General features: G+C 37.6%; 1 protein-coding gene across 3 annotated transcripts in view; it reads left to right on the plus strand.

Annotated features, from left to right (window-relative positions):
* Nucleotides 1-20,084, plus strand: part of Rpap2 (RNA polymerase II associated protein 2) — a 95,183-nt gene extending 75,099 nt beyond the window's left edge. For 2 of the 3 annotated variants that reach the window (XM_078026729.1, XM_078026730.1), the window contains exons 12-13: nt 11,294-11,443; nt 13,921-20,084. In XM_078026729.1, the coding sequence (XP_077882855.1) occupies nt 11,294-11,435 (142 nt within the window). In that variant the 3' untranslated portion in view covers nt 11,436-11,443; nt 13,921-20,084. Of the gene's footprint in view, nt 1-1,151; nt 1,312-11,293; nt 11,444-13,920 lie in introns of those variants that run through there. The other variant, XR_013427907.1, reaches the window with a different exon arrangement.
* Nucleotides 20,085-23,944: the final 3,860 nt, after the last annotated feature.

A 23,944-nucleotide genomic window follows, 5' to 3' on the forward strand; every position in this document is an offset into this window, starting at 1 on the left:
CAGGTCAGACCCTGAATATTTTAGAGCTAAATAGTTAAATTTGTAATTCTTATCTCCTGTTATAATTGCCATTATCAGAGCTATATAGTATATAAGACATTATTAGTAACTGAGTTATTCATTCTAAATTAAAATTGGTGCATAGTTGATCTTCTAGTTCAGGAGTCGGTACACTTTTAAAGGGACAGAACATAAACATTTTTATCTTTGCTAACTCTACACCTCACAGCTACTCAGTTCTACTGTTGTACTATGAAAGCAGCCATAGGATAAGTAAATAAATGGGTATAGCTATAATCCAATAAAACTTTCATTTACAAAGATAAGTAGCAAGCTGCATTTGGCCCATCATGGACCAGTTAGTCCATTGACTTGTTCTTGTACATTGAGAAGTGTTACAGTTTGGATCTGGAATGTCTTTGAAAGGCTCATGTGTTCAAGGCTTGATCTCTATCTAGTACAGCAACAGTGGTAAGACTTTTAAGAAATGATTGGATTACAAATTTGGATTACGAATTATTAAATCACTAACCTCATCAGTGATTTAATCCATTGATGTATTCATAATTCGAATGGACTTTTAAGAATAGTAGAAACTTTAAGAGGTCAGATATAATTGAACTGGACCTTGGGGCTGTGCCCTTGGAGACTATATATTGTTCCCAGTTCCTTCATCTCTCTTACTCTGCTTCTAGCTGCCATGAGGTTAGCAGCTTTTCTCTACCACACTCTGTATACCATGATGCCTCACCTCAGACCCAAAGCAAAGATGCTGGTTGATCTTGGACTGAAACCTCTGAAACTGTGAGCCAAAATAAATTTTTCCTCTCTTAATCATGTTTTTCTCAGGTATTTTGTCAGAGTGATAAAAAGCTGACTGATACAAAAAGTGCTAATATGGGGAAGCAGCAATTGCAGTTCTATAATCATTCATCCAATTAAGAAAACAAGCCTGTGCAGAAAAAAAAATATGGATAAATAAAATATGATCTCGAGTCTTCTCCCAGCCTAGTGAGTTAGACAGAATTTATACAACTAAAAATATATTCCATAAATGTATAAAAATGTCTATAAACAATGTATTCATATGATTGAAACAATTAAAAAAAGGCTCAAAGAAAACAAAATTTCTTTTGTTTTCTTTGGTTCAGAGAGACCACTGGGGAGGCTGTAGCAGGAGTCCAAGCAAGAGATGATTCATCTGAATTAGGACAAGGATAGTGAGAACGGAGTGGATGAAATGGAATCAGGAAGCACCTCAGAGGACCGTCAGCAAAACTTGGTGACTGATTGAGCATAGAATATTAAAGGGTAAGAGATAAAGATGACTAAGGTTAGCATGTTCAAGGCCATGGGATCACTCCCCAGCACCAAAAGAGAAAGGAAAAAAAAAAAAAATGCTGACTGAGACTTCTAGTACCAGAATGCTTTGATGGAAACAAGAAGTCAGAAATTCAGGTTTGAACATAATGCATTTGAGGTATCTTTTAGGCATCTAAGGGAAGGAAAAAAACAGAAGTTAAGAGATTTGAATCATCAATAATCAAAGCCATGAGGTGGAATTCAGTGCAAAAAGAAGAGAGTCAATATGAAAATTAAGGCCTATCATTAATGAACTAGTTAGAAAAGCAAACAGGAAAGATTATGAAGAATCAGAGGTGGAAAGAAAGTCACAAAAGCCAAAAGGAGGAGTTTTCTAGGAAGAAAGGAAGTGATATCACATACTACAGAGTAAATTGGGAAGAGAATGGAAAAAAGGCTTTTAGATGTGGCAGTTAGGAGACTGTTATTGACAATTCTGGTAATAAGTCTTTGTTCATTTGTCATTGGGACTGGTAAGCACACACAGAAACTGTGTTCCTCAGTTCTTTATGGTTTACAAAGCCCTCTTCCATGATTACTGCTAACAAAAGCAGACTCTAGATAGAACCCTATTTTCCAAGCTCAATGCAGTATTCCTGCACATTAGATAGATCCTCAAACTCCATTCAGTCCTACAACACTTGTCATTAGGATTGCAGGTGCCCTAAAAAAAGAATCCCATCAATTCATTAGTAGCATCTTTGAAAATAACTACAATTTAACCCTTATCATTAATCAAAACCATAGTGGTCTGCTAAAATGTTATGATCTTGCCTCTGATTTATCTATGCAAGCAGACAGCCTTTTGTTACAAAAATGACATGAAAATTCAGAAGGTGCCTAGTAAGGAGCCAGGCTGGAGGCATAGGTATACACTTGCTATTAACTAATAAAACAAACATGTTAAAGTAGTTGAGATAAGGAATTTGGACAACATAAAGATTATATATCATCCATATTTAACTTCAAATATAAATTACTTTGGGTGCTGGGGCTGTAGCTCAGTGGCAGAGCGCTTGCCTAACATGCATGAGGCACTGGGTTTGATCCTTAGCATTACATAAAAATAAATGAAGGCATGCTGTCCATTTGCAATTACAAAAAAAAAGTTAATGTAAATTACTTTGGAAAGAAGCAAATCCATGGAGAGGAGGGAAAGGGTAGGTATTAGGGAATGAAATTGATCAAACTATGTTATGTGCAAATATGACATAATGAATCCCACTTATAATTATAATGCACCAATTTTTTTAAAAGGTGTGCTTTTGTAAATCGTAATTTTCTTAAATTCTCCTTAAAATTCAGAAATCAAAATTTTCAAGGCGGGGCTAGGGTTGTGGCTCAGTGATAGAGTGCTCACCTAGTATATATGAGGCACTGGGTTCGATCCTCAGCACCACATAAATATAAAATAAAGATATTGTCTGGGCTGGGGATGTGGCTCAAGCGGTAGCGCTCTCGCCTGGCATGCATGCGGCCCAGGTTCGATCCTCAGCACCACATACAAACAAAGATGTTGCGTCCGCCGAGAACTAAAAAATAAATATTAAAAAAAAAAAAAGATATTGTGTCAACCTAAAACTAAAATATATATATATATAAATTTTTTCAGGGCTCAGCATCTTTCTTGATTATAACTTGTCAAAACATTCTCCATTTTTAATATTCATGAGCCTGGCTTCTAATTTTTTAAACAAAGTGTAATTTTATGTAACTTCAAAAATAACCCACTGAATTATTAACATTTAAGAAGTACATAGGAACTAATAGAGGATATATATATATATTCATTTATACCTAAACTTAGCTTATAACTCTCAGCAAGTTGTTATATAGTTCTGTAATCATTTACATTCTATATTAAGGACTAGGGGTGTGGAAGAATTCTTATCAGTAAAAGGGAAATAAAGGGAATAAATACAGTGAAAGGAAATATCGTTGCCTATCTTTCCAGGTGTTTTAGTCAGTTTTTTCACTGCTGTGAAAAAAGAACAAAAAGAACACTTTTAAGGGAAGAAGTTTATTTGGGGGTTCATGGTTTCAGAAGATGGCTCCATTCCTCAGGGCTTGAGGTGAGATAGTACATCATGGTAGAAGAGTGTAGCAGAGGGAAGCTGTTCACATGATGATCAGGAAGCAGAGAGAGACTCCACTTGCCAGATAAAATATATCCCAAAGGCGTGCTTTCAGGGACCCACCTGCTCCAGCAACACCCCTACCCACCTCCAGTTACCACTCAGTTAATCCCTATTAGGGGATTAATTCACTGATTGGGTTAAGATTCTCATAACCCAATCATTTATCCTCTAAACCTTCTTGTATTGTCTTACACATGAGCTTTTGGGGAGATACCTTACATCCAAATCATAGAGTTCGAATATTAGAACTCAGGAAATCCTAGTTCCAGATGCCTGAGGATTGCTGTCTGTCTGCTTGATGACTTGCTGCAGAAATCTCCAGGCTCAAGTTGATATTCCTGTCTCCAACAGACAACAAACCTGTGTAATTAATCTAACAACACTTCCTTCTGCCTGCCAGCCATTTGCAATTGTTTTTTATTTGTAGTTCTCTAAAGAAAATTTAAATCATTTTGTTCCTTCTACATGTTCATTGAGGACTTGGAAGATCAAATTATAGAGTTCCATAGCTTACAAAGAATAAAAGCTAGCATATTGGATAATAGCTTGGACATTTTGAGATACATCACTTAGGCTGAAAGTTCTGAACTGCTACTGTCTTTGTGATCTTGAGGAAGTTACTTTAATTTTTTGTACCTTTATTTCCTTAACATAAAATGGACATCATAACTAAATCCTTCCACATCACTCTAGTTAAAGATGCTTAGAACAAGTACATAATACATGGTAAGTACTAATAAGAAGTATGTGGCAAATGTTCATTGGTGTTATAATCATTGTCATAATGAAAGTTATCATCTACTGTAACCTATATGAATTTTATAATAATTTTAAGGTACTTAAGTATTATTAACCCATGTTATAGACAGACCCTAAGATTTTGAGATTCAACTTTCCCAAAATCATACAAGCATCCCTGGCAGAACATGGATTAGAACTAATTGTGTTTGCTGGGCATGATGGCACATACCAGGCATAATGACACATGCCTGTAAGCCCAGAGGCAGGAGGATCACAGGTTTGAAGCCAGCCTCTGCAACTTAGCAAAGCTGCAAGCAACCTAACGAGACCCTGTCTGAAAAAATAGAAGGGGCTGGGATGTAGCTCAGTGGTCAGTTGCCCTTAAGTTCAATCTCTAGTATAAAAAACAAACAACAACAACAAAAAAAAAACCTTTGTGTTCAGAGTTCCCTAGCACCTGCCATTAGACTGGGGTTTCATCTCAGGAGCCAGGTCTAAAGAATTGAAATGGTTGCTGAGAATCCTGTTTTCAGAATTCTCAATGCAGATCCAAGCTCATTAAGAAAAGAGTATTTGATTTATGAGCAGGGTTAGCCAATTGCTCAGATTGGGATTACATAGTTGCTTTCCTTCCAGCACCCCCACCCCCAAATCAGGTAAAGATTCTTATTAACTTTTTTTTTTTTTTGGTACCAGGGATTGAACCCAGGGGTGCTTTACCAGTGAGCCACATCCCCAGCCCTTTTGTTTTAAGACAGGAACCGCAAAGTTGCTGAGGCTGGCTTTGAACTTGCAATCTTCCTGCGTCTGCCTCCCAAGCCATTGGGATTATAGGATATACCACAGTGCCCCGCCCTAGTTTTTCTTAATAAACAAAACTTTTAGGTTAATTTGAATATATCTCATGATGAATTTACTAATTTATAAAATCATTTCAGCCTTGTAAGTTTGCCAAGAAGTGTTACTATACCTAAAATGTTTACTAATTTGGCAGAGGGTTCTCTTATAAGCTTTCTCTATAACTCTTCTCTTTTGCTCTTAAAACGGATATGCAGGTTGAGAAGTCAGGTGATCATCTCTTATTTCTAGTTTGAGGGTTAATTTTGGAAATTGGGGTAAGTACTAATGGCATTTTGAGAGGTAATTGGGAAATTTTTATGTGAGCTAAATCTAGTCTACTTGAAAGAAATTATTTTGGATGTATCATGTAAATACTGCCTGTCAAGGAAATAAAGGTATAAAAAATTAAAGTAACTTCCCCAAGATCACAAAGACAGAAGCAGTTCAGAACTTTCAACCTAAGTAATGTATCTCAAAATGTCCAAGCTGTTATCCAATATGCTAGCTTTCATTCTTTGTAGGCTGTGGAACTCTATAATTTTTTTAAGTTTTTTAGTTGTAGATATATACAATACATTTATTTATTTTTATGTGGTGCTAAGGATCAAACCCAGTGCTTCACATGTGCTAGGCAAGTACTCTGCCACTGAGCCATAACTCCAGCCCATGAATATAAACCATTTTAAATACACACAAAAGCTTACTTTCTGTAGAGCTGGCACATTTGATCTGCCTGCTCTGGACTTCTTGTTTTTATTTTAGCCAATGTTATCCTATCCCCAATATTTTAGATCTTATTGTAGGTAAGCTACAATTTACATTTTAAATTGTTTATATAATCTAAGTGTGGATAGTCAGAGTTGGCTTCTTTTTGCCTCAGAAAAAGCTGGCCAGTTTACTAGGTTCACCTAAGTACCCATCTTAATCTGGGCATTAGAAAAAGGGGAGTCCTATTTCCCATTATGAACTACTTGTGGGGGATACAAAGCTCATGAAGTGTGAGAACTTGGTACTCCATCCCCTAGCCATAAAGAAAAACAGGAGAAATAGAGAAGGCAGGCACTACCTGGGTTTTCCCAAATAGAATAGTCTGTTTCACTGGACTATTAAGAATCAATTACTTTACTGTCCTCTTCTTACTAAGATACTTTTAGAGATGTGGAGATCTTACCTCCTCCCCTGGAAGTCTGGCCATTTTTGGATAATACTAATAATTTTTTCCTTTTACTTCTGCTTTCTATATAAAATTGCCAAACAAAGAGAAATTTTATTTCTTAGAAACATTTCCAATTCTATACTTAATAGTGCAGAACTGATCTACCCTGATTTCTTGATCTTTATTGATTTAAATCTGAGTTTTATTTACATTTGATGTGCCCAGTGGCAGTGAACAAGGCTAAATAAGCATCTGAAATATTAAATCACTTTCTGAAAAAAGAATTTGTTCCCCAAAAGCTTTCCAGAAATATTTGCCTATACTGAAGTACTAAAATGTTTCTCCTGTTTTTCTAATCTTTGACCATTTTGAGTTGATTTTTGTACAGAATGAGAATTAAGGGCAACTTTCAATCTTCTGCATATGGATATCCAGTTTTTCCAAGGACCATTTGAAGAAGCTATCTTTTCTCCAGTGTTGGGTTTTGATGCTTTTGTCAAAAAAATCAGTTGGCTATAGATGTGTGGGTATCTTTCTGGGATCTTCATTCTGTTCCATTGGTCTATGTGTTTCTATTTATGCTAATGCCAAGCTGTTATTACTATGGCTCTGTAATATGTCTTGAAATCAGGTATTATGATGCCTCCAGCTTTGCAAAGTTTGTTTTTTGCTGAAGACTGATTTGGCTATTCGGGTTCTGTTGTGCCACTGTATGAACTTTATGGCTGTTTTGTTTTTTTTTAATAGTTCTGTAAATAATGTCAGTGTATTTGACAGGGATTGCATTGAATTGCTTTGGTAGTATGAACATTTTTAACAATATTAATTCTCCAATCCATGAACATAGGTCATTCTAGTTTTTTATTTCTTTTTTCAGTGTTTTGCAGCTTTCATTTTATAGGTCTTTCACGTCCTTAGTTAAATTTATTCCTAGGCTTTAGGTTTGATTTGGTTTGGCTTGGGATTTTTTGTAGCTATTGTAAATGGGATTACCTTTATGTTTCTTAACAAAATTGTCATTGGTATATAGAAAAGCTATTAGTTTTTGTATATTGATTTTGTACCCTATTACTTTAATGAATTAATTTATCAGTTCTAATAATCTTTTGGTGGAGTCTTTAGGTGTTTCCATATATAGAATAATATCATCTCCGATAATTTGACTTCTTCCCTCCTATTTGTAAGCCTTTTATTTTTTTTTTCTTGCCTAATTGCTCTAGCTAAAACTTCTAGTACTACATAGAATGTAAGAACCAGGGAGAATGAATACCCTATCTTGTTCCTGATCTTAGAGTAAATGCTTTCAGTTTTCCCCCATTCGTTATGAATGTTGGCTATGAGTTTATCATATACAGCCTTTTTTATGTTGAGGTGTGATCTTTCTGTACCTAATTTATTTAGGACTTTTGTCATGAAAGGATGCTGCATTTTATCAAGTGCTTTTATTTTTTAACTTATTTTTTGCATCTATTGAGAGATGATCACATGATTTTTATCTTTCTTTCTGGCAAGACTATATATTAATATTTATAGATTTACATATGTTGAACCATTCTTGCAACCCTAAGATGAAATCAACTTGATCATGGACAACAATCTTTTTGATGTGCTACTGAATTCTATTGATAGTACTTCATTGAGAATTTTTGCATCTGTGTTCATCATATATACTGGTCTATAGTATTCTCTTTCTTTCTTATACAGATTTAATTGATTGCATTAAATCTGTATAATGCTTTTGGTAGTATGACCATTTTAACAATATTAATTCTGTCTATCCAAGAACATGGGAGATCTTTGTATCTTCTTAGGTCTTCTTCAAATTCTTTTTTTATTTTATTTTGTTTTATTGGTTGTTCAAAACATTACAAAGCTCATGACATATCATCTTTCATACATTTGATTCAAGTGGGTTATGAACTCTCATTTTTACCCCAAATACGAAGTGCAGAATCACATCAGTTATACATCCACATTTTTACATACTGCCATATTAGTGACAGTTGTATTATGCTACCTTTCCTATCCCCTACTATCCCTCCTCCCCTCCCCTCCCATCTTCCCTCTCTACCCCATCTATTGTTGTTCAATTCTCTCCCTTGTTTTCCCCCCCCTTTCCCCTCACAACCTTTTATATGTAATTTTGTGTAACAATGAGGGTCTCCTTCCATTTCCATACAATTTTCCTTCTCTCTCCCTCTCCCTCCCACCACTCATCTCTGTTTAATGTTAATCTTTTCCTCATGCTCTTCCTCCTTGCTCTGTTCTTAGTTGCTCTCCTTATATCAAAGAAGACATTTGGCATTTGTTTTTTAAGGATTGGCTAGCTTTACTTAGCATAGTCTGCTCTAATGCCATCCATTTCCCTGCATATTCCATGATTTTGTCATTTTTTAGTGCTGCATAATACTCCATTGTGTATAAATGCCACGTTTTTTTTATCCATTCATCTATTGAAGGGCATCTAGGTTGGTTCCACAGTCTAGCTATTGTGAATTGTGCTGCTATGATCATTGATGTGGCAGTATCCCTATAGTACGCTCTTTTAAGGTCCTCAGGGACCTCACTGAGAAGCTGCCTATCTGCTTTCTTGTTTTCATGCCATGGAACAGCCAGGAAAGTAACCTTCACTATTCCACCAACTTCTATCAATCTCTCTTAAATTCTTTACCAGGCATTTCATCCATTTTAATTTCTTGAGCTCTATTTCTAGAGAGTTAGGTTCTTTGAAATATGTCACATTACTCTGTTTTTTTCCTATTACTTATGCTCCCATGTTGATATTTGTGTGTACAGTAGATTAGACATCTCCAAGCATTTTGTGGGGTAGCCTTCTTAGTTAAGGGCTTTCTTTGGAACATATGTATTGGTTTATTTGTCACACAGTGTTGTCTTTGATTTTGTCTGGGCACCATAGTATAGTGTCCCTATAACTTACTCGACTGTGATTGATGACATTGGGCACAACATGTACTGCAGCAGAGTCAGAGAGACCCATTGTCTCTTTGGCTATGCAAGTGGGGATACTCTGGCAGTTCAGGCAAGTATGCAGACAGAGGTGGATGTGGGGTGCTGTGTGTCTATTCCTACAGTGGGAATGGCTTCTATCAGACGATGGAGGTTTCTTCAGGCACTACTGATGCTGGGTTTGCTGCTAGCAAGGGCCTCTGGCACTGGTGGCCCCAGCAGTTGTGAGGGGCCTAAAGCACTTGTCCTCCAACAAATAGGTACAGGTCCAGATGCTGCCTCTCAGTGGTGGGAACTACAGTGCCCCCTCTGTGGCACTTAGACCCAGACCTTACAACAGTGCATGGATAGATAAGGTGTGGTGACAGGGCAGTGGCAAGAATTACATAGAAGGGGTGGTGGCAGTAGGGGTGTTCTACTCTGCCACTCCGGTGACAGCACCTACCAGGGAGCAGAATCGTGGATGGAGCTGGGCAAAATTCCTCTCAGGCGCCCTTTTCACCATGTGTGCCTTGGCAGTAGGGCAACAGCATGCCCCTGTGGGCAGGGTAGAAGTGGAAATCATAAGGTTCCCTTCCCGTCCTGTCAGTAACAGGCATCTAAGTGTTATACAGTAGGGAGCAGCAGCAGGAACAAAGTAGACACCAACTCCACACGCAGCTAACTCCACCCTTAGTCTCAGAGGGCAAGTACCTTGATCTGCTTCTCAAAAGTGGCACCTTCCATTGTCTGCATTACAACACCCATCCTCTATTATAGTACAGAGCATCCAGCAGGCTTAGGTCCCAGTCACTCTGTTAAGGCACACTGGATTCACAAGGCAGTACTGCCTTCTCCCTCAGCCCCAAACAGTGCACCAAGGATGGGAATGTACAGAGGTTTCTAACCCCTACAGCAGTTCAGACTCAGACATAGTTAGTTCACTTAATCAATATGGCTCCTGCCTATAGCATTCTGTGACATCACTGGGAGATGAGGTGAGATCCTTTTCCAAAGCAAGGCTACTAGGCAGATTTCAGGTTATTTATCTAAGTGGGCTGCCAACCTATGATAATTGTAAACTTTCCAGTACATAGGATTGCCAGCATCCACAGTGAAACAGTCTGCTAGAAGTTCCTTTTATACTCTTATCCCTGCAAAAGAGACTCTCCGTCTCCCAACTGTGAAGATACCAGGGTATTTCATTTCTCTTAGTCTGTGGTTTTCTCAGATCTCTCAATCTTCCAGTCTCTTACCAATTTCTAATGTTCTGCCATGGTCACTCACCTCATAATGCAGCTATGCACCTGTTACTTTGGTTCTTTGTGGAGGAAGGGATGAGAACTGGTATATCAAACAATTTTGAATCTCATGTATTGCTTGCTTTTTTAAAAAAAAATCTTGATTATTGATCATATAGCAATGAAAATTAATTCAAAGATTCTATTACATAAGTCAATCTTTAGGGTTATTTACCAGAAATGGTTAGATAAAAAGTATATTGTTCCATATGAAGTTGATATTAAATGCCTTGTGGAACCTAATCCATTTTATGTTTAAAAGTTAAAATATGGGCTGGGATTGTGGCTCAGTGGCAGAGCGCTTGCCTCACAAGTATGAGGCACTGGGTTTGATCCTCAAAACTACATGAAAATAAATAAATAAAAGTATTGTGTCCATCTACATCTAAAAGAATCTTTTTTTTAAAAAGTTAAAATATTCAGGTTTCATCCAAAAGGTAATCTTGTTCATTATTTATTGTCCTTTTTCCAGGTGGTATAATCCAGTATAAACTGTTTTTAAAATCCTATTCAACTCTAAACCCTTCTCCACAACCTGTCTTCCCCAAATGGATGGAATCCATTTTCTTTCCTAAACAGAATTTTAATATTTTTTGCTAAATTATGAAAAGCAAGAGGACATTAGTAGATTCAAACTTTTAGACTTCTTTCTGTACTTAATAATGTTTGATCTTTTCTCTCTGTGTGAATGTTATTAAATCAGAGTAACCTCATTATCCTCTCAAAATCCTCCTTGTTATGTTGAAGATGGGAGTCCCTTCATACCTCTCATTTCATACATATACATTTAGTATTTTTGGTTGTTTCAGATTGACCCCAATTCTTGGCATTCAGAAGCATTCTCCAAAAAATGTGGTGTTTACACAGTTCATAGCCACCCTGCTTGAAGAATTACAATTAAAGAATGAAGACCTTGAAAGTTTAACCATCATATTTAGAACTAGCTGTTAACCAGAGTGGTGAGTTTTATTTTGCTTTTTTTTTTTTTTTCATTTATTGCCTATGTGGATTCTTTTTATATTGGAAAAATTTTTTTATGGTGTTGGAGATTACATCCAAGGCCTCACACATGCTAGGCAAGTGCTCTACCACTGAGCCACTCCTCTAACCCCATTTTGGAAATTTTAAAAAACAAGTACAGACCTCAAGATGCTTACTGAAGGACATGGTATGTCTTAGTTTTCAGCTGCATCAGTCACTTCTATCTACTTTTCTTACCTTATGCCCCAAACTATTGCCATTTCTCTTTTATAGGCCATAGAAGTTCTGTTTCATTCCAGGAAACTCCACTATCAACTACTAAAGCCCAGACCATCCCACATGTCCCATCTGATAAGTTCCTTTCCAGGAAGTATCAATTTACTTCAACCAGCTACTGCAGTGATCCACTGTGAACATCCTCATCCTGCTACCCCTTTGAATGAAATCACTCCCTACCCAGCCAGTAACTTGGTCATCTCATGTACAGATAAGCAATTGAATTTACATGTCTGGCTTTGATGAATCTTAATCCTGCTCCCAGATAGATAGCTCTTTCCTTTCCTAAGTCCCTGCCTCTTTCAGAATTGCTCATCAGAATGTCCCCTAACTCTTCATACCCTTCTTATTTCTCATGCTTCCAAGTGCTCAGATAAATCTAGATTTAATTTAATTGAAAGAATTCATACTAAATTACAAGTGAAACCCTCTCAGGAAGTGATTTTAATACATAGAAAGAATATTTGAGAGAGGTATCTTAGCAGGTAAAAAAGAACAGAGGCTGGGGTGCAACTCAGTGGTAAAGTATTCAAGTGTTTGCTTAGGATGTGTAAAACCCTGGGTTTGATCCCCGACACTTTAAAAAAAGGGGAGGGGGAATAGGGAAGACCAGCATCCCTTCATTGAACTTGCTAGAAAACAGAATATAAGGAAATAGCATTGTAACTGCCTCCAGTGGCCTTTTCAAGTAATCCTGCTACCCTGAAGACCCTAAAGCAAAAGCTTTTATTTAGGGAGTAAGCTCAGATTGGTTTATATAAGTTTATAGCATTCAAAGGCCTTTAAAGAATGATGAGGTTGTAATGTTTTGTTATATTGAATGCTAGTTCAGTTAATCATGGTTCATGACACCCTAGTCTATTGAAGTCCTTCTAGACTGACTTTAATTAATGGATACTAATTAAGAATTATTTTAATTAGGATATTTTAAACTTATATGTAAACAGATGGTGTTAAAGTGGTTTTTTAAGGACTTTCAACAGTGGATTTAACAGTTCCTGCGTGATCACTGTTTATTTACATTGTTCATTTGCTTAAGTAATCAAAGGTATATTTTGGCATAAACTTTGCACTATTATAAAGGATCATGAATGAATGGGGCCTTATTGCATAATTTTTCATATGAGAAATGGAGATGCTTATAAGTAGGTGAACAGTTTTCCTTTTTTTCTGTTTTCATGATTTTTATAAACCATGGTAAATTTGAATCTAAAGATTTTAATGTTTAGGAACCTCAAGATTACTGCTAGCTAGTGTGCGTGAATATGTTTTCAGTTACAAATAACTAGGGAAAGAATTTAGCTCCAACTAGCTTTTGTTAGGGTGTTGTTTTATCTTTTGCTTCTTAACAAATCACTCCAAAACTTAGTGGCTCTGTTGAGCTTGGAGTCTTTGCTCTCTCATGAGGTTGCAGTTAAGCTGTCTACTGTGGCTACAATATCATGTGAAAGCCCAGATAGAAGATGATCTCCTTTCAAGCTCACTAGTGTGGCTATTGGCAGTATTTAGTTCCTCACAGGTTGATGAACCAGGGCCTCAGTTTCTCACTGACTGTTATCCAATGACCCCACTTAATACCTTGCCTTGTGGGCTTTTGTAGCCTACCTCATAGCATGGTATGTGTCTTCCCTCACAGTAAGCAAATGAGAAGATACCCAAGATGGAAGACACAATCTTTTAGTAACTCATGCCAGAAGTGACATCCCATCACTTTTGCTATGTTCTGTTAGAAAGTAGGTCCAGCCCAAGGTCAAGATGAAAGTCTTATATAAGGATATGATTACCAGGAGGTAGTAATCTTCAAGGGCCAATTTCGAAACTACCAGAAGTTGGCAAAATTGTTCAGTAGATCCTAGTTTTATATATAGCAAACCACATGGTCCTAGTGAGAGTCTTGAAGTTCACACTGATCAAGAACATGCCTGAATTAATCCTTGTGGCCTTGAGAATGCTATGGGCTAACTCAGTAATTCTGACATGAGAGAGAGAGAAGCAGGATTTTCGAACTGATGTAGTTCAGTTAGGGGCTACCCCTGGGTTGAATACATAGCTGGATCTCTTCCACCCAAACTACTATTGCTACATAATTACAATGTGTATTGGGAAGGCAACACAGCATCAATATACTTGGTGAAATACTTGAGGTGTTTTATTCAAATTATCTTTTTTTGCTTTACAGGTATAATTCAGGAAGACAGACTAGAAGATGAACTTCTACTTACCGTATCTGGAATTCGAGTTATAGTGATGGTGGTGGTGACTGATAATTAGCTTTGTTCTAACAAACAGCATTACTTTCTCAGATTTCATCCCACCCAACCTCCCACCTCCCTGTCCCTAACTGCAGAAGATAACTTCCCCAGATACAGGAAACCATTATTGCAACAAGGCTAACCAACTCCTTGCAATCTACCTACAAGAGATAGTTAGGTTTTTTTAATTTGAAAAAAAAAATAATAATAATAGGGCTGGAGTTGTGACTCATGTGGTACAGTACTTGCCTAGCATGTGTGAGGCACTGAGTTTGATTCTTAGCACCACATATAAATAAATAAAGTCCATTGACAACTAAGAAAATATTTTTAAGTAAAAGAAAATAGAAGTCAAGGTGAAACATAAATATTAAAGAGGCCTCTAGATAACTCTAGCCATCATCATCAGTTGACAAAAATTTTTTTTGAGAAAATTACCATTTGGACCTCCCAATTAAAGAATAGCAAATAAAATTAAGTCAATATAGATACTAAGATGAAACCTTTTAGAAATCTCGTCATTCTGCATGCAGTGGAACATGCCCATAATTTCAGTGATCAGGAGACTTGAGACAAGAGGATCACAAGTTCAGGGCCAACCTCAACTCAGCAAGACTCTCAGCAACTTAGTGAGACCCTATCTCAAAATTTAAAAATTAAAAGGACTGGGATGTAGCTCAATGATAAAGTTTTGATCCCTGGGTTCACCATACACACACACAAAAAAAAAAAAAAAAAATCTAGTCATTATTCTTTTTTAAAAGCTAACTCTACTGTAAAAAGGTCCTGACCAATTGGTTAAACTCTCAAGTCCAAATCAGGAGAATCCCAGCTCTGGAATTTAGATTGCTTTTCAAAATATCAAGGATGCAAGTTAGCTAGGCCTCGACGACAGTTGGGTAAAAAACTCAGAAAGTTTGGGGAGCTTTTCTAAAAGGCCAAGAAAAAAGATAATAATCATATCTATACTCTTGGATACTGGAGAAAATGACAGCTACTAAAGCCAAACAATGGAAGGGGATCAATAAACACCTTAGATGAATAGGGCCAGGAGATAGAGATGAATTCTTTTCCTGGCTCTACCAATAAGCTCTATAGCCAAGTCATGTAAACTTTCTAGATTTCTGTTCTTTGTGAAATAAGACCATAGGCTATACAGTCTCTATTGAAAAGACTGCAAAAACTAAAACTCTGCACACAGATATAGGCTGCTGCTACCCTGTCATTGGTCTTGGGCACCTTTTTTTTTTTTTTTTTTAATGTTTCCCCCTTTCAAGTTGTAATTTCTAATTATTTTTAAATATTTTTTTAGTTGCAGATGGACACAATACCTTTATTTTATTTGCATATTTTTAGGTGGGGCAGGGGATCAAACCCAGTTCCTCATGCCTGCTAGGCAAACACTACCACTGAGCCACAACTCCAGCCCCTCTTGGGCACTTTTTTTTAAAATCTCCTCTGACTGGATGAGGACCTAAACACAACATAAAATTACAGTGTACTAGAACTAATCAAGTTCAGATTCACAGATTATAAGATCAATATACAAAAAACAGTTGTTTTGTACCAGCAATGAAAAATCCAAAAATGAAAACAAATTCCATTCACATCCAAAGGAATTAAAGAAATGTGAGGATTGAATAATGAAAACAAAAGCATTTCATGTTCATGAATTTGAAGATCTAGTATTGTTAATAGATTCTCCCCAAATTAATATACAAATTCAATGCAGTCCCTATGAAAACCACAGCAGTATGATATTTCAGTATATTGATAGGTACTGATCAAATTAGGGTAATAAGCATTACCATATTCTTATCATTACTTCTGTGGAGTCTAAGAACTCCTCTCTTCTAGTTAGTCACAAAATATATATTATTGTGAACTATGGTCACCCAACTATCCTACCGAACACTAGAACTTACTCTGTCTAGTGCTCCTTATCCAACCTCCTGCTATCCTCCATCACCTGCATCCTTCCAGCTGCTAGTAATGACTATTAACTTTTTTTGTATATGTGGTTCTGGGGTTTGAACCTAGGACTTCATGCATGGCATGCAAGTACACTACCACTGTACCATACTCCACTGTACCATACCTCTGACCCAAGATTAACATTTTTAAACACTCAAATATGGGTGAGAACATGCAGTACTTGCTTTCTTGTATCTGACTTATTTCACCTAACATTAAATGGCCTCCAGTTCCATCTACTTTGCTGCAAACGATAGGATATCATTCCTTTTAATGGATGAATAATATGTCACTACGTACATTTTCTTTATCCAGTCATGTTGAATATATTAGTTATTATGAATAGTGTAACAATAAACATGGGCATGCAGGTGTCTCTTTGATATGCTGATTTCATATCCTTTGGCTTTAGCTTAGGAGTGGGATAGCTGAATCAAGTGGTAGTTCTTATTTTTTTAAAGAAACTCCAAATGATTCTCCATATGACTGTACTATTTCACGTTACCACCAGCAGTGTATAAGAGTCCCTTTTCTCCTCAGCCTCATGAGCACTTGTTTTGTTTAGTTTGCGGCACTGAAAATAGGCCTTGTGCATGCTAAGCAAGCACTCTACCACTGAACTATTCTATTTGGGGTGAAATGTTAGCTCATTGTGATTGGTTTTTTTTTTTTTTTAATTGTAGATGGACACAATGCCTTTATTTATTTATTTATTCTATGTGGTGCTGAGTATCAAACCTGAAACCTCACACGTGCTAAGCAAGTGCTCTGCCACTTCCCAGCCTGCTCATTGTGATTTTGTTTGCATTTACCTGACTGCTAACTGGGATAATAAATTTTTTTTTAATATTTAAGGAACCAGGCATGGTGGTGCATGCTTGTAAAAGGCTAAGGCCAGCCTGTGCAACTTAGCAAACCCTTGTCTCAAAATGGAGATAAAGTGGTGGAGTGTTTGCCTGGTATGCACGAAGCCCTGGGTTCAATCTCTGGTACCAACAAAAAAGGAGGGGGTGCTAATTACTATGATTTGATCTTTGCACGCTCTATGTATGTATTACAGTTTCATTCTGCACTCTATAAATTTATATAATTAAAAGAATAAGACTAAAAAGTAACAAAGCAAGTAAACATGCAATTACTGATTTGGGAGAAAAAAAGTCACAGCAGGCTTTTTTGGAAAATGGACAACCTAATTTCAAAATTTATATGGAAATGCAAAGGATCCAAATCAATAATCAAAACAATTCTGGAAATGAACATTTCCTGATTTCAAAACTTACTAGAAATTATTCTAACCAAGATAGTGTATATTGATATAAAGATAGAAGGACAGATTAGGGAAACAAGTAAGTCTAGGAATAAACCCTCACATTTATTGTTAACTGATTTTCAACAAATATGCCAAGACAATTCAATGAGAAAAGAAGATCTTTTCAGCAAATAGCACTTGGGCATTTGGATATCAGAAAGAGAGACTGACCGACCGACCAAGACCCACAGCACCATATACAAAAATAAACTCAAGATGGACCAGAGGGGCTGGGGTTGTGGCTCAGTGGTGGAGTATTTGCTTCACACAGGTGAGTCACTGGGTTCAATCCTCAGCAACACATATAAATAAAATAAATAAATGTATTATGTCCATCTACAACTAAAAATAGTTTTTTAAACAATGGATCAGAGACCTAAATGTAAGAGCTAAAATTAGAAAACTTTTAAACAGGAGAAAACTTATATGATTTTGGTTTATGAAAAGAATCCTTAAGACATCAAAAGCACAATTCATAAAAATATTACTAGATTGGATCAAACTTTCACACATCAAAAGACAATTGGCCAGATACATGGCACATGCCTGTAATCCCAACAATTCAGGAGGCTAAAGCAAGAGGATCACAAATTCAAGGCCAGCCTCAACAACTTATCAAGGCCTTAAGGAACTTAGCAGAACATAGTCTCAAAATAAAAAAAAAGAACTAAGGTATAGTTCAGTGATAAAATACCCCTGGGTTTAACCTCTAGTACCAAAAAATTAATAATAACTGATACATGTACTTGAAGCAGGTGTAAACTATACCTTTATAATATACTATTTATGTGCTGGGGATGTAGCTCAGTGGTAAAGTATAAGCCTAGCATTGAACAAAGCCTCTGGGTTCAATCTCCAATAGTGCAAAAATAAAATAATTCAAAAAATCATTAGATAATGACAGAGCCTCTCTCTTTCTGACCTACTAGTGACACCCACCAGAGGTAGAAGGGATAAAGGTAGTAAGAAGTATCCAACTTATTCCAAACCCTGTGCCCATAGATACCTTTTCATTTGTCTTCCACACCCTGCAGGATCTTAGGTGAAAAGCCAGTAGTTCACTATAGAAACATCAGGAATTCAAATGATCCAATGGCCAGATATACCACTGTACCATGTCACTGCAGGGGCAGCTGCTTTGGGGAGTGTGGCAGCTGCCTCTCACATACTCCTGTTAAGTTTGTTAGCCTGGGAATACAAAGCAGAATTCAGTTCAAAGTGATGTTCTGGATCTTGGTTTTTAAATATTTTTATTAAAATCTCCTTGGAAGAATGCCTAGGTTTAAGGTTGGGGCAAGGAAAATTACAAAATTAAAAGTACCCAAAAATATGAAAGAATAGGATCATGTCAAAGGAACATGGGAGCCAACCTGAAAGAAGTCCCAGTGGCCAATTCTGGAATGATTTTAGCAACAAAATAACAGTATGCCCAAAATATAAAATATACATGAATCCATACTGATATAAAAGACTGAATAGGGCCAGGGTTGTGGCTCAGTGGTAGTGCGCTTGCCTAGCATGCGTGAGGCACTGGGTTTGATTCTCAGCATCACATACAAATAAATAAAATAAAGGTCCATCAACAACTAAAAAAATATATTTTTAAAAAAGACTGAATAAATAAATGAGAGAAATGAGACATAACTTTAAAGAATAACTTGAAATAATATATGCAGGGTCTTCCACACTAACCAGAAAGAGAGTCTATATGGTTTTGCTCTGGGTTCTCATCATATAGGGAAAGTTGAAGGCTGGAGTATAGTTTAATGACAGAGCACTCCCCTAGCATGCATGAGGCCCTAAGATTGTTCCCCAGCACTACAAAAACGAAAAAGGAAAAGAATATCTAGAATTATTGATGTCCTCTATATAGAAACATCAGGAATTCAAATGATCCAATGGCCAGATATACCACTGGTACCATGTCACTGCAGGGCCAGCTGCTTTGTGGAGTGTGGCATTCTATAGATGTCTTCAAATTCCTTGCAACAGGAACTCATGTAGATGGTACCAACCTTAACTTGGAACTGGAATAGTGCTTCTACCTCATAAATCTGAAGATGACCTAGGAGAAAATTCTACTAGTGGCTCAGACCATTGTTACCACTGAAAACTCAGCTCATGTTGATGTCATATCTTCTGGGAATATTGGCCAGCAGGCTGTGCTGAAGTTGGCTAATACTACTGGAGTCACTCCTGTTGATGGAAAACTTTGCCAAATTCAGGCAGCCTTGTAGGAACCATGTCTTTTGGAGATTACCAATCCCAGGCCTGATCACCATTCTCTGAGGTTTTACATTAACATGCCTAACAATGCTCTAACAGATTCTGCTCCATGACACATGAGCACTTTGATCCATGCAGCAACAAAGGGTCACTCCATTGGTCTGATATTATCAGATTCTGGCTATTGTGGTTTGGATATGAGGTGCCCCCAATAAGTTCATGTGATAAAACAATGCAGGAATGTTCAGAAACAAAGTAAATAAATTATAAAGGCTGTAACCTAATTAGTGGACTGATCCATTTAATGGATTAATAATTTGAATGGCTTCTTAGGTGGTAACTATAGGAAGACAGGGTGTGGCTAGAAGAAGGTGGTCACTGGGGGCATACCCTTGGAAATTACATATTTTATCCCTGGCTCCTCGCCACTGTCTGTTCCTTGGCTACCAAGACCTAAGAGCTTTCCTCTATCACACCTTTCTACCATGATGTTCTGCCTCACCTCAGGCCCAAAGAAGTGGAGCCAGTAGACCATGGACTGAACCTCTGAAACTGTGAGCCAAAATAAACTTCTCCTCCTAAGTTGTTGTTCTTGGGTATTTTGGTCACAGCAATAGAAAGCTGATTGACACATTGGTCTAAGAAGTTCTATGTGGTCTCTGGTGAGCACCTATGGGAGGTCATACCTGATCTCTACTTCTAGAGATCCTGAAAAGACTGAAAAAGGAAAGTAGGCCTCTGCTGAAAAGGCTGTGGCCTATGAGGAATTTCAAAGAGAATAGACTGCTCCAGCTTCTCAGTTGACTCCTACTCAGTTTGAGTCACAGGTTGTGCAGGTGCACTCTGCACCTCTTCAGTAGGTCCTAACTAAAAATAAGCATGCAACTGGCCACTAAGGACTTGTCGAAGCCTCCCACTGCACACACCTCTAGATGGGTAGGAAGACCAGTGAGTGGCTCAAGTGGAAAATAGAAATGCTGTTGGGAAAGAATCATCCCTTCCTAAATAAATCATACATGTAGATACTTCTCCTTCCAGGAGGTAGGGCTTAGTCCACCCTTTGTAGATAGGTCAGTGACTTACTTCCAATGAACAGAGAAAGGAAAAACACTTTACCATACAGTAAATATTAAATCACCAGAAATATCATTTGTTATCATGTACTCCTTGATGTATATGATAAGAAGGGCACTTCACCTCTGTGGAATTGTTCCCCCAAACCCATAACTTTAGTCTAATCATGAGAAAATCAACAAATTCATTTTGAAGGCTATTTCCGTATACAGTACTTAGTCAGTACTCCTCAAGACTGTCAAGATCATAAAAAACAAGGTTGAAAAGTTGCCACAGGTTGGGGAGACATGTAAATGAAATGTATGAAGGGTGTTGGGTTGGGACTGAAAAAAAGACACTAATGGAAAAAAATGTGAAATTCCTAAGAAGTGTTGTCAGTAGTAATAAGCCAATACCATTCCTTGGTTTGGGGGAATATTGAGTGAGGGGTATACAGATCTTTGGAACTTCCTGTAAATTAAAAAAAAAAAAAAGCTGGCAAGGTGGTATATATCTGCTAGTTGGGAGGCTGACACAGGAGGACTGCAAGGTTGCGGTCAGCCTGTGCAACTTGTAAGACCATGTCTCGAAATATTAAAAAGGGCTGGGGTTGTAGCTCAGTGATAGAGCATTTGCCTAGTACGTGGTAGGCACTGGGTTTTCAGCACCACATAAAAATAAATAAAATAAAGGTTAAAAAAAGAGAGAGAAAGGAACCACGTTATTTTAAAGAGGGTGAGGCGGAGGCTGGGGTTGTAGCCCAGTGGTAATGAGCCCCTGGTTTCAATCCCCTTTACTGAAAAAAAAAACAAAAAGTGGGGCTGGGGTTGTGGCTCAGCAGTGGAGCACTCGCCTAGCACATGCGAGGTCCTGGATTTGACCCTCAGCACCACATAAAAATAAATAAATAAAGGAATAAAAAAAAGTGCTGGGGATATAGCTCAGAGACAAAGCGCTTGCCAAGCATGAGGAGGTCCTGGATTCAAGCTCAAACAAGAAAAGAAAAGAGAAAAGAAGAAAGAAAACCTGGCTGACCACAGGAAATGGCAAAGACAAGAAAGTCAGTCATGCCCAGGACAGTCCTTATTTATACCTATTTTCCTAATTTATACCTATTAATTTAAAACACTCTCTTTTATTTCCAAAGTATTCTGGTTTGAACAACAAACTATATAGTCACACCACCTCAAATGCCCACGGTTTGCTTTGGTGGTCAGATGGGAGGGGGCTTCTGTGAAGGCATGGAAGGATGGGTCAGAGGTTATCAGGTGGGAATAGACAGGAGGACAAGGAAGGGTACAGCCCAGGTAGGGCATCCCCAAGAGTAAAGATCCAAAGGCAGAAAAGGTAACAGAGTATAGTATTTTTAAGACAAAAGTCTAAACTTGGGAGGAAAAAAAAGTACAGTGGTAAACATAATTAAAAAGACGGGCAACTAGGGCTAGGAGCTAACTAAGAGGACTAGAACTCTGGGTAATAATATGTTTACAAGCAGACAGGAATAAAAGTGCCTGTACAAAACTCTAAATAAAAAATGTACAAGCTGAGTGCAGCAGTACACACCTGTAATCCCAGTGGCTCAGAAGGAGAATCATGAGTTTAAAGCTAGCCTCAGCAAAAGCAAGGTGCTAAGTAACTCAATGAGACCCTCTCTCTAAATGAAATACAAATAGGGATGGGGATGTGGCTCAGTGTTCAAGTGTGCCTGAGTTCAATTTCCAGTATCCAAAGAAAAAAATGTACAAAGTTCATTTTCTTGATCCTTTCTTTTCCCCACTAACATTCTCTTCCTAACTTTTCCTATACATTTTCTAGAACCTTGAGATACACTGAGCACAAGCTCACCCAAGCTCTCAAAAGATATTGTGCAGCTCTCTAACACTGATACTGCCTTCTGCTAAGTTCTCAACCTTGACAAGACTTGAGTAGCTGGTTCCAGAGGCCCTGGGTGTCTGACCCAGTCTGTGGTTCAGTCATGTGTTCTGCTGACTCAGAGCCTGCACTGTCTCCTCTCCAGATCCCCAGGTCCTGATACCCATGTGGCATTCTTCATTATTGAAGTAGTGTTACCTTCAATAAAGCATAACCTCCAGGTTTTCTTGTGAACTCCCAAGTTTCAAAGAATGGGAAGAGATATTTTGAAAAAAACTCTCTTGCTCTTTCAGGGAAGAAGGTTTTAATTCTAAGTAGCATTTACTATGAAAGTAAACTGATTTTCACTTTCCATTTAAACACTTCAGGAACTAGGATATTTGCTGTTATAGTCAGAAAATAATGACTTTAAGAAAAATAAAATCTTGCCCTTTGATTATTTCCTTTCTTGTGAGATTCTCAAACCTTAAAAACCCTGCTAGACTTGGATGTGGTTGCACGTGCCTATAATCTCAGCGACTTGGAAGGCTGAGGCAGGAAAATCATAAGTTTGAGGCCAGCCTCAACAACTTAGCAGCACCCTAAGCAACTTAATGAGACCCTGTCTCAAAAAAAAAAAAAAAAAGAAGAAGAAGAAGAAGAAAAAACCTACTAGGCTTAACCTATTTAGTGGAGTCTCTTTAAGGCATTTAGCATCTTGTGTTTATAAGTCATGTGCAATGGCCTACCTCTGCTGGACTAATGGTGGGTAGGGGAGCAGGGGTAACTTTCATCTGAAATGCACTTCATGAGGTTGGAGTCTGAGGTTGGGACTGGCTCCTGAAATTTTTGGCATCTGGGCCAGGAGGCAAACACCAGTATGTGTGCAGTCATCGAAGCCTCAGTGGCGAATCCTAGCCCCTCTCTCATGCAGCACAACCTAGAGAAAATAAGACATGAGGCAGTGTTGCTGGAGAATGCCTTGTATGATGCCTGAAGAAATGTTCTGATGACAACAATTACTAATAGGGCATTATGTAAATTTGTGAATGTGTAACCGACGTGATTCTGCAATCTGCATTTGGGGTAAAATTGGGAGTTCATAACCCACTTCAATCTAATGTATGAAATATGTCAAGAACTTTGTAATGTTGTGAACAACCAATAAAAAAATAAAATTAAATTAAAAAAAAGAAATGTTCTGATGAAATGTGTTATTTCCCCAGTAAACCTTTTCTAAATTAAACTAGCAAAATATGAACTTTCATAAAATCTCTTTGGCCTTCCAGTTCTCTACTCCTTAAATTTTCAAGCCTTCTTTCCCCGAGGTAAAATACTTATCTTTTAGAAATCTGATTACAAGGGGCTGGGGATGTGGCTCAAGCGGTGGCACGCTCACCTGGCATGCATGTGGCCCAGGTTCGATCCTCAGCACCACATACAAAGATGTTGTGTCCGCCAAAAAACTAAAAAATAAACATTAAAAAGAAATTTCTCTCTTTCTCTCTCCTCTCTCTCTCTCTTTAAAAAAAAAAAAT

This window comes from Ictidomys tridecemlineatus, chromosome 11 (assembly GCF_052094955.1).
Source record: "Ictidomys tridecemlineatus isolate mIctTri1 chromosome 11, mIctTri1.hap1, whole genome shotgun sequence".
NCBI lineage: Eukaryota > Metazoa > Chordata > Mammalia > Rodentia > Sciuridae > Ictidomys > Ictidomys tridecemlineatus.